Source organism: Larimichthys crocea, chromosome XI (assembly GCF_000972845.2).
Source record: "Larimichthys crocea isolate SSNF chromosome XI, L_crocea_2.0, whole genome shotgun sequence".
In the NCBI taxonomy this organism is placed as follows: Eukaryota; Metazoa; Chordata; class Actinopteri; family Sciaenidae; genus Larimichthys; species Larimichthys crocea.
The window spans coordinates 15748654-15763531 of record NC_040021.1 but is presented as its reverse complement, the minus strand read 5'-3'; the positions used below and the strand labels follow the sequence as shown (position 1 = coordinate 15763531).

The 14878-nt window shown below is 39.2% G+C and overlaps 1 protein-coding gene across 1 annotated transcript; it reads right to left on the bottom strand.

The window, feature by feature from the left end:
- Positions 1–159: 159 nt before the first annotated feature.
- Positions 160–14189, bottom strand: mmut (methylmalonyl CoA mutase). Its single transcript, XM_027284240.1, has 13 exons — positions 14064–14189; positions 12314–12745; positions 11000–11367; positions 10716–10873; positions 8415–8586; positions 8032–8280; positions 7737–7848; positions 4933–5048; positions 4194–4309; positions 3426–3557; positions 3157–3304; positions 1348–1515; positions 160–1092 (listed from the first exon to the last, which is right to left on the bottom strand). The coding sequence occupies exons 2-13, from the start codon at positions 12708–12710 to the stop codon at positions 964–966; spliced, it is 2265 nt and encodes a 754-aa protein (XP_027140041.1). The 5' UTR covers positions 12711–12745; positions 14064–14189; the 3' UTR covers positions 160–963.
- Between the last annotated feature and the right edge of the window lie 689 nt (positions 14190–14878).

Genomic DNA, 14878 nt, shown 5'->3' with positions numbered 1-14878 from the left:
CCTCGAATAAATACATATGCCCCACATCAAGCCAAATATTGTTTGTCGGTGTCAAAATAAATCATCTTGCCAATTTCATACAGTCTCATCACATGGGTTTGAATATAATGATGAATTTAAATACAGTTACTTGAAGTTCACATCATCTTTAGACACAAGTCACGTTTCCAAAGTTCACATACTTTATTCAGACCACAGAGAGTTAAATCTGATTCGATATTTCAAGTAGAAAAATACAATTTCCAACTGCTTTATTTTAATATGAATAGATAGTTAAATTCAACATAGTAGTAGTTCATAAGAGGTTTGATTTGATGTGAATTTCAACCCATCTATCTCCACAGCACTGGCACTCACCACACCTTGCTGTAATATTGTAACACAAATTTCACAATAAAAGCATTATATTAAGTAGGTTTATAGTGCTCTGCTGTAATGTTTTATATTGGATGGCAAAAAATGCTCTGCTCATCTCAAGCCAATGTTTGTAGCACCATGCACTGTTTGTTTAGCATGGCCTAATTTTAGTCTGTGATTTATTAAGCGTTAGTGAACATCTAAATATAGCCTAATTTCCATCTTTTCTATTAAAGTCTATAGTAATTGACCAGGAATGAGGGTTCCCACGCATGTGACACTGCAATTCTTATATAAGCATGAATTAATTACTTGACCTTTGAAGAGATTAACAAAATCACTACTTATTAACTGAATAGGGTTCGTCTGACAGGATTTTCCTTAGAACTGAACGATACCGCCAATTAACAAATCTAAACACGATGTAACCACGACACCTCAACAGGTTTATTAATGATTCTGACTGCTGTACATGCTGTGTTCTCACGCTGGGGAATGACATTTTTTTTGCAGGTTCTGTACAGAGAGCCCCCCACTTGTGACTTTCTTGTGGATACAGCACAGATAGACAGTTCTTAAAGCTGTAGTTCTGTTTTTTTAAAGAGTTCACATGGCCTGACGGATGTTTTCTAGGCTCTTCTCAATGTTATCAACAACGTCCACTGCAGCTTGTGGGATCCTGGTTCCTGGGCCGAAGATGGCACACACACCGCTCTGGTACAAGAACTCATAGTCCTGCAAACACACAGAAATCAGATGCAGTTTATATAAACCATTACATGCATGTGTACAGCATGTGTATTATTATGATTCAACTAGAAATATCCCCATAAAGAAAGGGATGAAATGTGTTTTGCAGACTACCTCCAAGATTGACAGGAATAGGATGACAGAAAATGAGACAGCAGTATTTATTATCAGCTTCTAAATTAAGATCAGATCAGATTAGATCAGATCTCTGACCTCAAGGTCATGAAAGCCAAAAGTTACCTGTGGTGGGATGACGCCTCCACAGATGACGAGGATATCTGGCCTGTTGAGCTTCCGTAGTTCCTTGATGAGCTCTGGGACCAGTGTCTTGTGTCCTGCGGCAAGCGTGCTGACCCCGACACAGTGTACGTCTGCATCGACCGCCTGCTGGGCAACCTCAAGGGGAGTCTGTTCACGAGAAAACAAAGAAAACACAACTCAGAGTGACGTGTGCAAAAAGAGAGTGAGAAAGAAAAAAGAGGTGCATCGATTTTTTTATTTTTATCCACCCCTCTTTGCATTATTTAACTACTCCATTTAAAACAATCATAACATTAATCATACTATTAATACTATACATAAATAATGATATAGTCACAGAGGCTGTTAGCTTATGAAGCAAGTTCAAAACAGACCAGCTTAACAACTTCATACTTTTGGGCTTCGATTTATTTGATCACTTGTGATTTCTTTGCAAGTAACCTCAGTGACTCTGTCTGTAACTTTTTAACATTTAACAAAATATTCAACTCAGTCATCACTATCACCTGCACAAACATGAATAGCAAACCTTTTATAAGCTGCATGTCAGTATAAGAAGCCATGCGTATTTCCCACTGTCTAACTTGAAACATAATTTATCAATTAAAATACAGTTCCTGAGGGCGCTGTTCTGAAAATGTTTAGCACAACCCTCGCTATTTCAGTATTTATTTACTCACTACCAGAGGCAGCAGGACACATGATCAAAGGTTGAGCAACTTAATTGTGACAACTGGTGCTGTGTGGCACACCACCTCACTACGCACAGACATTAGACACCGTTTTCATCTTCTCATGTACCACAGAAAAGACACATATACTGATCCGCCCACAGATACTGTACCATGTCCAACATCAGAATCAACAAAACAAACAAATTGCTACAAATCTGCCCATATCTGCCGCATGGAATTACTTTAAAGAGTAAACAGTAAACACTGCAAGTCCCCATCGCATATACACATGTAATAATCAACCACAGTTACGAGGTATGGGTGTGGCTTTGTGCTAGGCTAGCTCAGTAGCACCCTCACTTAGCTTGCTGACAATAGGCAAATATTTGAATTCATCATAGCAGGAAAAGCACATGTGCAACTATGACAACATGTGATTAACAGGTTTGTACAATAACACGATCCTTGAACTGACGCGCATAAATGGAATGTAGACAATTTTAATTAAGATTATTAGTTGCACCCGTACCATGTTGGGGACTTTATTTGATTGGAAAAGGCTGAAATAAGTTTGCCAGTTCATCCGTTCTTGAATAAAAAAGGTTGCAAAATTAAAGAAGTTCTTTTGAATCTTATAAGACCAGATCACTGAATCTGTAAGTATCTTTAATGTCACATTGTATCATTTTCATTTTCATCATTTGCTACTCTGACGTGTAATCAGGTGAATAGTGTCTTGGTCATTCCCCACTCTGCAGCCCATATGTGCTCCAGGTAAGTACACAACGCTTTACACACTAAATCACAAAGCAAAGTTGTCAACTCACTAGTTTTAATAATAAGTAATATAATCATGTACATATTTACAACAGTGGAATGGAACTCTAGGACTGAGGGTGCTAATTTGCAACAAATACCAATTTCTGCAACATAGCTTTAAGGAATGGAGTTTTAAAATCAAAAGACCACATTTATTGTCTGTCAATCAAACTTAAATTAATTATTTAAGTCTATATCATTTTCTGGCTAGAGTCACACAAACTGACACAAACCCAACTGGCTGAGGTGGTGTAGGAGGCACACATGTAGCTCCATTCTTCCGTATGACACTGACCTGAAACAGTGGTCCGATGTCCACATCAAAGCCCAGGTCAGCAAACCCTGTGGCGATGACTTTCGCACCCCTGTCGTGACCATCCTGCCCCATCTTTGCCACCAGCAGTCGAGGATTCCTGCCCTCTTGGTTCTTAAAATCTGCAACTCTGACATTTGAAAAAAAAAAAAAAGAGAAAGGAAAACCTTATGTAACTCAGCCAATCAATCAATCAATCAATCAGTCGATGCATAATAAATGTAAAGATGCTGATTAGGTTCATTTTCTACCTATTCATGGCCAGGGCGATCTCTTCATGTTCCCCGAACTCACTGCGGTAAGCACCGCTCACCATCCTGGTACTGGCCTTGTGTTCGCCGAACACTGCCTTCATGGCATCAGTTATTTCACCAACTGAACATCTAAAAAAAAAAGAAAAAGCAACTCATTTTAAGACATCCAGATTCAATAAAGTTAATGTCCCTGCTTGTTCTGTTATTATATACAATTCATTTGTGGTTGTGCCTTAGTAGTCTCTGTGTCACTTGACAAAAAGAGTCTCATTTCCCACAATTTGGCTGTTAAAGTGAAAATAATACGATAGCCAAGTAAATTCAGTGTAAATTCAGTGTAATATTATTGAGATGAATTAAAAGAAAAAAATGCATTAGATGTTGAAGTGATTATGGGTTATATGAAGTCTTGCTGTGCCAGTGCTTCTCAGCAAGTGGGGTGCAATCAGCATGTGGGCTCTTTGACTGCACAGTATGAAAAATCCATCTTTCTTTCCTAGAACCAGGCCTCCTCAAGGCCATGTACAGGTCAGATGGGTTGATATTGGTGGATATACCAAATAAGACTACAGTGTAGATCAACAGGTTCCTTATCATTACATAAAATAGAAACCTGACATTAGTATTCTGGCAGCCATAAAAAGATACAGCAAACTTCAGTTAATTTCAAACCTCAGCTAGAGGAGTTTTTAAGTGATCTTAGACATTCAAAATAGATTTTTAAAAAGGAGGCCGTTTGCTACGACCGACTGTGGGAGTTTTCACCTGGCTCGTGCTGCCTCCACAGCCAGGCCTAAAAGGTTGCCCTCCCCGGTTCGGGCACACTCCTTAATTGCGGCCAGGCACTTCTTCGCAGCCTCTGGGTCACGACTCTGCCTCACCTACAACAGAGAATGGAGGCAACATGCCATAAAAATTGAGCTCTTATCTGTGCTGAGAACATTTATACAGTTGATAGAATTCACTGTATATAGTGTGTATGAAAGCGTCGGCGGGTTATGTGTGTGTCAGCTCCCTGACACAGAGTTGGAGACCACTTATAGACCTTTATTACAAAATATATTTAACAGGTGTTTCTGATAACATCTGTTCTATTTTAGCGAGCCAGCATGCACAATAGCGGGACCTGGAACTGACACACCTGAATGGAATGCAGCCATCATTAATTAAGGTTATTAATTGCACCTGTGTTTTGTCAGTTTTTGTCTATTTTGTATTATTCTGACAAAACTATTTGGACTCTGACCACCCCCTAGTTAACATCTTCCTTGTTTCCAGTCTTTACCGTCAACTGTGTAACATATGTATGGAAGATGTGTGTGTACAGGGCATAAATCAAAGTCAAAGCTATATACAGTGACAATGTTTTCAGTTGTATCATGTTTGAACCTGCAGTGGTATTTGTGGTATGCTTTGAACATTTCATTATAAAAAAAGAAAATAATAGTTGTCTCTACATGCCACAGATGATCTAAAAGTGGTCAACTCTCAAAGCAACACTGACCTTTTTCAGTTTTTCAATCTGTTTCTCGCGTACGGCAGTGTTATCTATAGCTAACACCTCCACCGTTTCCTCTTTTTCCAGACGGTACTTGTTCACCCCGACAATGACTTCTGATCCTGAAAAAGAACGGGAGATAAAGTGTATAATATTCACTTGAATCTGCAGGAAAAAAAATACAATACAGTGTTAATGCTGGGTGTTATCCACAGAGCAGAATAAGGCACTCTTAGATAAACAAAAGTCTTCTCTTAGATGTGGAAAACAAACACCTTCATTAAAGGTCAGAAAGTTTGGAATAAGGCATTGTCAAGGAGTACAAGATAGCAGAAAGCATGAAAGAACACTTGAACAAATCAGATAACAGTACCTTATTAAAAAAACATAAAAGCATACTATCTACCCTTATCTCAGTTTATCTCTTCTTCTCCCTTTACCTGTGTTACTGCCCACCTACATCTATGAGAAACCCCTTTTATACACCTAACCTATCATTGAAGTTATCCCCACTAAATATAAACTTGCGTAATTTGATCATTCAGTTAATATCCATATTTATTTTAACTCTAATTTGCCTCAAAAATACACAGAAGGCAGAAAAAAGCTTATTCTATGTTGTCCTCAAAGATCCTAAAATATACAATCTCATGATTAGGGATGGGAGTCGAGAACCGGTTCTTGTTGAGAACCGTTTGGCAGTTTATCTAACGATTCTCTTATCGATTTCAGAAAGCACGAATTACGTGACACGTGCAGTGCAGTGCCATCAGTAGTAAACAATGGCACTCAGTTCAAACGCTTCAAAGTTTGGCTGCATTTTACCAAAAAAGATGGCAACAGGGCAACTTGCAATCATTGCAATGTGGAGATAACAGCGCCGGGAGGGAACGCGACGAACATGCAAAAACATTTGCGCACACAACATGCAATATTTTTAAATGAATGTCGTGTTTTTGACACGTTTCAGACTGGAGATGAATCTCAACCTAGCAGCAGCGGCAGCAGCCAGGCTATGACCACCTCTGTGGTTACTACGGAAGGTAACTCTGGTAAGTAACACACTGCCTACCATGTTAGCGCGATGTGCTTCTTTGTAAAACATGCTGTAACAGTTAACCTTAAACGAATGCCTTCTGCATTACATTTAGAAAAAGACTCTTTTGACCTCGTTGTTGGTTTTGTAAGGTCGTGATACTTCTAACTAAACAAAGCTGATGCTGATCAAACTGTTTGTTCTCCTTTTTTTCCCCAAATGAGAATCGATAAGAGAATCCATAAAGAATTGAATCGTTAAGCAGAATCGATAATGGAATCGGAATCGTAAAAATCTTATCAATTCCCATCTCTACTCATGATTTGACCAAAGTGTGGGACAATTTGAAGCCCATCTGAAGTGGGGGAAAAAAACGTCAGCAGCACAGATGTGCACTTGGGTGAATCCGAAAGCCAATGAATATCAATGAGGGCAGGCATTGGGGGATTATGAAGGGGAAGCTTCACAGGCTGAAGATTCTGCTCTGCTCGCATTCTGGGATTATGGGACCCAGATAAGAGTAAAACTGAAAGACACACAAAGAAGCTTCAATTTCCCAAATGCATACGCATTGGCTAGCTCCTCCGACAAACACTACACACCGTCCACTTGATTCCAGCTGTGATATGGTCTTGCGTGAGCTGCCATTGTGGTAGCCCCGCCATGTTAATATCTGTCTCCTAGGGTCCAACAAGGGTCAACAGGTACATGTTTGGGTTAAGGATACTTTGAACAGGCTTAAATAAAAATTACTTAGCAGATGACTGGATGGACATTTTAATAGTCAGAGCTTCAAATTTCAAACAGAACACTATTGCTGTATGCTGGACACAAGTGAATCTTTAATGTTTTCAATATTATGTCACATTGTCATATTAAAAAGTTAATTTATCTGCCTGATTTAAACTCCACACTGAATCTTTCAGAACAAACAGCGTTCAAATGAAACTCTACAGAGACCAAACCAAGAGGGTTCAAAGCAGCAGAGCCATAGTACTTTTATGTAAGTGTATGAGTGTACAATTGGATGCAAGGACAACAGCTGAGGGAAAAAAGGGATAAAACATATTTCATTACATAAAGTGCAAGAAAAAGGAGACAGTATGATCAATTCATCAAACAAGCAGAACACACACTTGACGTCTTCAGCCACTCTCGCAGACTGCTGTTTATACGTGCCTGCCTTGCTGATATTGACCACTGACACAACAATTGTAGCACTCTTATAGTGCAACGTTCTAGTTTGAGTGCCCCTGCTTATCTGAACAAAGAGCATAGTGATACAGAGATGCTTTATTTCTCATCATCCATATGTCAATAAAAGGGAGAAGTGGTTATTTTTTTCTACTTGAAGCATTGCTTGTGAGTGAAACAATGAAATCACATATGCATTGTGGTGCCTGTAGTGGTGCTAGAATGCTGCTGGTGGCCCAGAGTTAAGACGACGAGCAGTATAGCCGAACCGATATGGGATTTTTAAGAATTAAAATTAAATATATTTTAACGTGAAATTATTTAACAAATTTCTGTCAACCAATTCTTGTTGACATTGCTGATTATTCTCTCTTAGTCTGTACTGCTTGCCACAGTATTTTAAATTGCAGTTCACTCACAATAATTACACTTTCTGCATTACAGAGGAGAAAAAACTGTTTTCATATTGGTGAATATCAGACAACAAATACAGATATATTTACGTTAGGATAAGATAATATCAGCCAACTGAGATTACCGGTCAGGCTGTATATGAGTAGATGATGTATTTATGCCTTACCTGAGTCAATGCGGGCCTGTCTGCGAGCAGCACATTCCTCAATACGAAGTTTTGGAATACCTTCCGCCACAGCTCTGGCCATGCCTCCCATCTCTTCAATGTCTTTAATGAACTACGCAAAGGAGAGCAAAGATTGATTATAATGACACATTTACATGTCAGGTAGAAGACAGCATGGTTCTATAAAAAAAAGTTCAGAATAACAACAGTATTTAGCTGTTAAGTTTTTGGGCAACAAATAAAACTGCTAATTAAGACACTACTCTAATTATACCCATCTGTCCCCATGACAAACCTTTAGAGCTTTATTATAGACGTCCTCTGTGAGAGACTCCATCATATGAGAGCCCCCCCAGGGATCAGCGACTTTGGGGATGCCTGACTCTTCTTGGATGATGATCTGGGTGTTCCTGGCAATGCGAGCGCTCTTCACCGTGGGCAGACCCAGAGCTTCATCGAACGAGTTGGTGTGGAGTGACTGGGTCCCCCCGAACACAGCTGCCATGCCCTCGATCACTGTACGGATCACGTTGTTGTATGGATCCTAAGGGATCGAAGCTTATTATTCATTCATTTACATGTTTGAGTTTGATCATCTATGATCTTTCTTGACCCTTTAAATGACTTAAATGTATCTGAAGGCATTTTAAGGACTTTCAAACTACCGCTAATACGTACTTGTTCAGTGAGAGACCAGCCGGAGGTCTGGCAGTGTGTGCGGAGGAGGAGAGACTTGGTGTTCTTGGGCTGGAAGTACTCTTGAATGAGCGTGGCCCATAACCTCCTGGCTGCCCTCAGCTTGGCAATTTCCATGTAGAAATTCATCCCAATACCCCAGAAGAACGACAATCTGTCAGCACACACAGAAAATACCAGAAAAAGAGAAACATAATCACTAATTAAAACTGAAAATGACAGCAATTCTTCACAAAAATCAGCGGTTTCTATTCACTGAGCTATTTCGCACAGGCATGACACAACTGGAGCATCCAAAAACAAACAATAGTTTTAAGCTTTAGGTCCCATTATGCTTTATATCAATGCCAGCATCCTAAACAACCAGGTACAGTTTTCACTCACTGATGACCATTAACTACAAACACATGTCAGAAAATTGAAGCCAAGCAACAAACAGCATCATTGTCCAGAGCTAGAGTTTCAAATATAACGCCAACCCTAAGTAAGACGCAGAACATGGTTGTGATGCTTACTCTGGTTAGTTTACGGCTGAAACATTTTCCACCCATCGGCATCCACATGGGCTTCAGCTTGGTGTACAGGGTCCACATGCCAACCAATATGGCCTGCAGTGGGTTTAATAAATAGTCCAACTGAACAAAATATCTAAGTGTGATGTTTGGGTAAGTGTAGTAGAGCAAGATTGACAGGCCAATGTTGGCTTGTATTGGTCTATATTTCGGCTGTTTAGTAACAAGAAAATGTTGGACAGAAATATCAAAATACATTGGATGTAACCTAATCTCCACCACAGAGCAATGGCATGTTTGTTCTTACTTTTTAATATCTAGATATCGCCTTGTACAGTAGGTACCAACCAGGAAGTTCACTTAATTGTCCCAAACATGAAAGTCATGTAGGCACTAGGCTGCAAATAGGCCTGGGAAATTAGTTCCACAAAGGGCTGGTGTGGCTGCAGGTTTTTGTTCCAACCAACTGAGAGCACACAGTCTGACCAATCAACTCTGTGAAGACTGAGATCAGTTGATTAAATGAGTCAAGTCTGGTGTGCTGCTGCTTGGTAGGAAAGGAAACCTGCAGCCACATTGGCCCTTTGTGGAACTAATTGCCCAGGCCTGCTTCAACAGGTAATAGCAATAGGTCAAGAGGTGTCAGCAAATCATCTTTTATGTCTGCTTGGAAATGCCCCTGACCCTCTTCAACAATATGAGGAAGTGGCTAAATCACTTTAAATGATGGCGAATAAAGCCATCATGGTGAAGTAGTGATGAGTGTCCTTTTTCCATGTAGAGTCTCTGATCTCTGAGGTTTTAAATACACAAACATTTCTACGGTGTAACAAAGAAAATTATTGTATGTTGATAGAGGGAAGGACGTAACAATATCAACCTGTTTCAGTCTTTGTGCAACAATAAGAACTAGTTGCTAGTCTAAGAAATAGTCGTAATGTAGAGAGATAATCGACTGAAAAGACCACCAGTTGTCTACGCCAGCCATGTGTCATAAATCATACTTTAATAATTATATGGAGCAACAGGTGACAGCCCAATGTCGGACATGACAAGATAACTAGATCCAATATGTAGTTTATGACTCGTTGCTCAACAATCACTTTTTTGGTTTCTGCTGAGTAGAAAAATTTGCAATTCTTAAAAGCTGAGTGTAAAGTGAATTAAAATCAACAAAAGGACACCATCTACTGACACCAGTGGTGCCAAATCACATATTAGATGCAGGTGTCATGATTAACATATTTCATCTCTGGAGTTTTCGGCTCCTGTATCATTTTGTTCAATGCAGTTTCAAATAGAACACCTTGAATTTTAGCTCATGATATTGCTTATTGGATGTTTACTAACAGCAAATATATCATTTTCAGGTAACACTTTTATTCAGCTTAGTTGTTACACAATATGTTTAGCATGTTATATACAGTGATAGTGTTATGGGATGTGATAGTGTAGGGACATAGTGTAAAATAACATAGTGTAAAATAAATGTGCTGTACATGCTGAAAGTACAGAACTTAAAAAATGAAAAGACATGTTTTTTTTAGACTAAATCTTAAGGGCACTTTTCTCTTGCTCCTGCTCCTGCTGTGGCATTACATCCTTTAGGGTTATTGGCAGCAGTATTGCAAGCCTTTGTGAGGTGTTCATTTGGGAAATCTATAATGTAATACCATTTAAAAATACATTATTCGGCCATAGCTGCAAGCTACAAATATGTAAATCAAAACTGGTCTCCTCAGCACTTTGTAAGGTTTTTTAAATTTTGTACCTTGGGGCAAACTCATCGATGGTTAAGCCTGCTTTCAGCCCTGTGCGGCAGTACTCCAGGCCATTAGCGATGGTGTAAGCTACTTCCAGGATGGCATCAGCTCCCGCTTCCTGAAGATGGTAGCCACTGATGGATATAGAGTTAAACTTGGGCATGTTCTGGTAACATGGAGGGTAAAAAAAAATAAAAAAATAAAATAAATCAGTGAAACTACCAATATGATGAGTATGACAGCAACACATAATGTACATACCTTAAACACAGATTACTTAAATGACGCATACCTTGGAGGTATAAGCGAAGATATCTGCGATGGCTTGCATGGAAGGTTCCGGGGGAAAAATATAGGTGTTGCGTACCATAAACTCCTTCAAAATATCGTTTTGAATCGTGCCTGTTAGTTTGGCTTTAGGCACACCCTGCTCCTCTCCAGTCACAATAAACATGGCCAGCACAGGGATAACGGCTCCGTTCATTGTCATTGAAACTGACATCTTCTCCAGTGGGATTCCATCAAAGAGCATCTTCATGTCTTCAACCGAGTCTATAGCAACACCAGCCATGCCAACGTCTCCATGGACTCGGGGGTTGTCTGAGTCATAACCACGGTGAGTCGGGAGGTCAAAGGCCACAGAAAGACCCTGTTGTCCAGCTGGAAGTGAGACAGTGAGTAAATGAGGATATACAGAGTGAAAGGGACACAAAGACTGAAGATATTACTTACAACATCAACAGACACAGCCATAAGGCATCTAATTAATCTCTCAAAGTTCTCAACTATTTTGGCCTCTGAAGCAAATGTTGACCTCTCTGCATTATTCCATCTTGTTGATTACTGAAGGAGGCCAAGATATGATAATTATTCCTTAGAATATATACAAAGTAGCCTTGCTCCAGACCTCTGAATTGCTGTATACTAATCAAAACAACATTTTCATGTAGATTAAATGACTACAAATCTGAATAAAATATAATTGCGGTTGGCCCTTGCAGAATTTAGTGACATAAAGGTTAAAAACTGCTTATGCAGTTTTTGCACATACCCATAGGTAGACAAATATTTTCATTTGTAAAGATAGTTTTCTAATTATTCTGTGTACATCAAACTGTAGCCTCCAGGGTTGGGGTAAGGGTCTAGAATAATACTGCATTTCATAGGGTTTTACTGAAGTACAGTGTTTAATATGTTCTCTTTCTTAAATCTGCACTGCTACTGTAACTAAGCTACCTGGTCCTAGGGAGATCTAACAGTAAAAACCCAGGGACGTTACATGTGGGGTTCAGATATGTTGCAGGAACATGCGGTCCAAGATTGTGTGTTGAACAAAACATATATTCGATCATTATAGCACAGGGAAATGTTAATGCATGATAGATCTAAAGTGCGGTGACAGAGGTGGTGGAAGTAATATTCTAAGTTGACTTTAAGGTTTACACCTAGGACTAGTCTTTAGTTTGTCTGTTGTGGGCTACCGTGGAAACACAAAAATACGCTCATTTTATGGTAACAAAAACATATTGTTATTCTCAGGTATATACTAATGAAAACATAGAAAACCTCACACACTGGACCCTTAAAATTTACATCAAAAATCTACCTTTAATGTTATCTTTATAGAACCTGTTGCTCTCCTCCACAGTGCTAAAGCCTGCGTACTGCCTGATAGTCCAAGGCCTGTAGGTGTACATGGTGGGATAGGGCCCTCTGGTGTACGGAAACACTCCTGGCAATTCATCAGCCCTGCCAACCGAGTCTGCTTGTGTGTACACAGGCTTGATGTTGATTCCCTCTGGCGTGCGCCAGGTCAGATCTTCTGGGTTTTTCCCCTTCAGCTGTTTCTTAGCCAGATTGGCCCATTCGGCATGCAGCTCAGTCTGGTCCTGACGTGGTATGGAAGTGTGGATCAGAGAGCGGTGTGTGTGTGCTGAGGAGACAGAAGCTCTAACCAGGTGCCGGACAGCCATCGCTGCACATGCCCTCTGTGCTGTCAGCATGTTTACAATGTCCCAGTCAGACGCACATGGATCACCTGAGGTAGACAATGAGGGTCAGATATGAAGTGATGCCAGCACACATTTATATTAAATACTGTACAGTGAGAAAGTTTACTAGGGATGCACCGAAATGAAAATTATCGGCGAAACCGAAACCGAATAAAAATTGAATCGTTGGCCGAATACCGAAACCGTATATGAAATGCGGTTGTTAAATTTTTCACTATTTTTTTACTATTGCATAAATAGCCTAGAATAAATTTGTAGACATGTTTTTTCAAAGAGAGTAAATGTTTATTTAATATCCTTCAAATATTCCAGTAGAATTTCCAGTTAGTATAATTATTATTTCATTTATACTGTTAGAAAGCCCATGTTGTTTTAATCACTGTTAATTTGTTTCTGAAAGGAATACTATTTAGTTTTATTATATTTCCGGTGAATTTCCATTTTACCACGTACATGAACGCATCATAGTCATTCCGACGGTCATTGAACGCACCTCACATGTTTGAGACGGCGTAGTTTAGAGAGTATAAAGCTCAGCTAAAGAGCAGTGTATGATGTATTTCTTGCCTGTGTTTTTCCTATATCCTGCATCGTGGGTTTATTGTGTGTGAATGGAAAAGAATCGCAACCGTGGCCACATCACCGCGCACGTTGTTTCATTGTATCAATGCGTCACGCCACTATTCGGCCACTTCACGAAAGCCGAAATGCACTTTTTGGGCCATTTGCCGAATTTTCGGTGCACCCCTAAAGTTTACTGTGTTTAGATGGATGTTTGCATAAGACTAAACCAGTGACTACTCTAGACACACTATAACAACATATTCAACAGCTGAATGATGTGTAGCTATAATGTAAAGCTGTAAACTCCTTCAGTAAATACTACTACTACTACTACTACTACTTAATAATAATAATAATAATAATATAATAAGTACAGTTTTACGAAGCAAGCAGCTAGCTCATGATATCTTCACTTGACATGTTGTCACATTTCAACGTTGACATTAGCTACTTTAGCATTGTGGGACGAGCTAAGATATCATATTTTTTTTTTAAAGTCAAACGCGCAAGATGATTAAACCCCACTGGAGACCATAAAAACTATTTCAATGCGTGGTAAAACAAAAAAAAAAAAAAGCAAACACGTTAATGTTAATGTTGACATCATGTTAAAGTGAGCTACAGCTTTGCTGCTTTAGCAAACAACCTAGCTTATGTTAGCTGAACAACCTAGCTGAAGCCTAGCACCGGTTTAAGAAACGACACTAACACGAGGCGTTTAATAAGCAGGAAGCGCATGAACGGTGAATATTAATGGACGTTTCAAGATACATTTCTGACCTTGTCGTTTGTTGTTGTGCTTGTTCACGCACGACGAAAGGCGTGTTCCCGTCTGTCCAATGACGCTTCACAACATCATCAGACTCATAGACATATATACATAGACGCCGCATTGAGCGGGTTGGTCGTTGGTCGCGATACGTCAACGGGTCCGCCATATTGGATGGCAGATCTGCCCGTAACTAATACAAGGAAATGGACTGAACTCATAAAGCGCCTTTCTACAAATTCTTTAAGTTAATGTCTCTTATACACCCATTCACAACACACTATATATCTGGGAAACAACAGGCACCAAAAAAAAACGTATGTAACTTTTAAAGTGATGTTATAAATGTTTACCCTTATGTAAGCACCAAACCAACGTATGTATTTTCTAATGCGAGTGTTTACAGTACTAATGTGTGTAACACTGTTACTGTGATGATAAATTGATAGATATAAATTAATCTGTTCTAATAACCAGATCCTGAAATGTGGTTGTGGTGTGTCTATACCTGTATATCTAAATATATATATTATATATTATACTATATATATATATATAATATATTATCTATATATATATATATTATTATATCTATATATTATTATATATTATGTATTGTCGTTAATACTGCAGGACTTACTGTTGATAAATAGCCAGTGGAGGAGCATCAGCAGAGGTCCTCACTGTAAAGGAACAGAATAATGGATGCATTAAATGGATCATTTCTGAAATTCCAGCATTGCACGCTTAAACATTTCTAAGGCTATAAATATGAAGATCCTCCAATGAAAAAAGAATTTATATATCCATGGTAAAGATCAGAGCG

Excerpts from the sequence above, each read along its gene's own strand:
- mmut (XM_027284240.1), bottom strand. The coding sequence starts at position 12,710 with ATGCTGACAGCACAGAGGGCATGTGCAGCGATGGCTGTCCGGCACCTG. Across the intron at positions 11,368-12,313 it reads CTATAAAGATAACATTAAAG|CTGGACAACAGGGTCTTTCT; the intron begins GTAGATTTTTGA and ends TCTCACTTCCAG. Across the intron at positions 1,516-3,156 it reads ACATCGGACCACTGTTTCAG|ACTCCCCTTGAGGTTGCCCA; the intron begins GTCAGTGTCATA and ends TCTCGTGAACAG.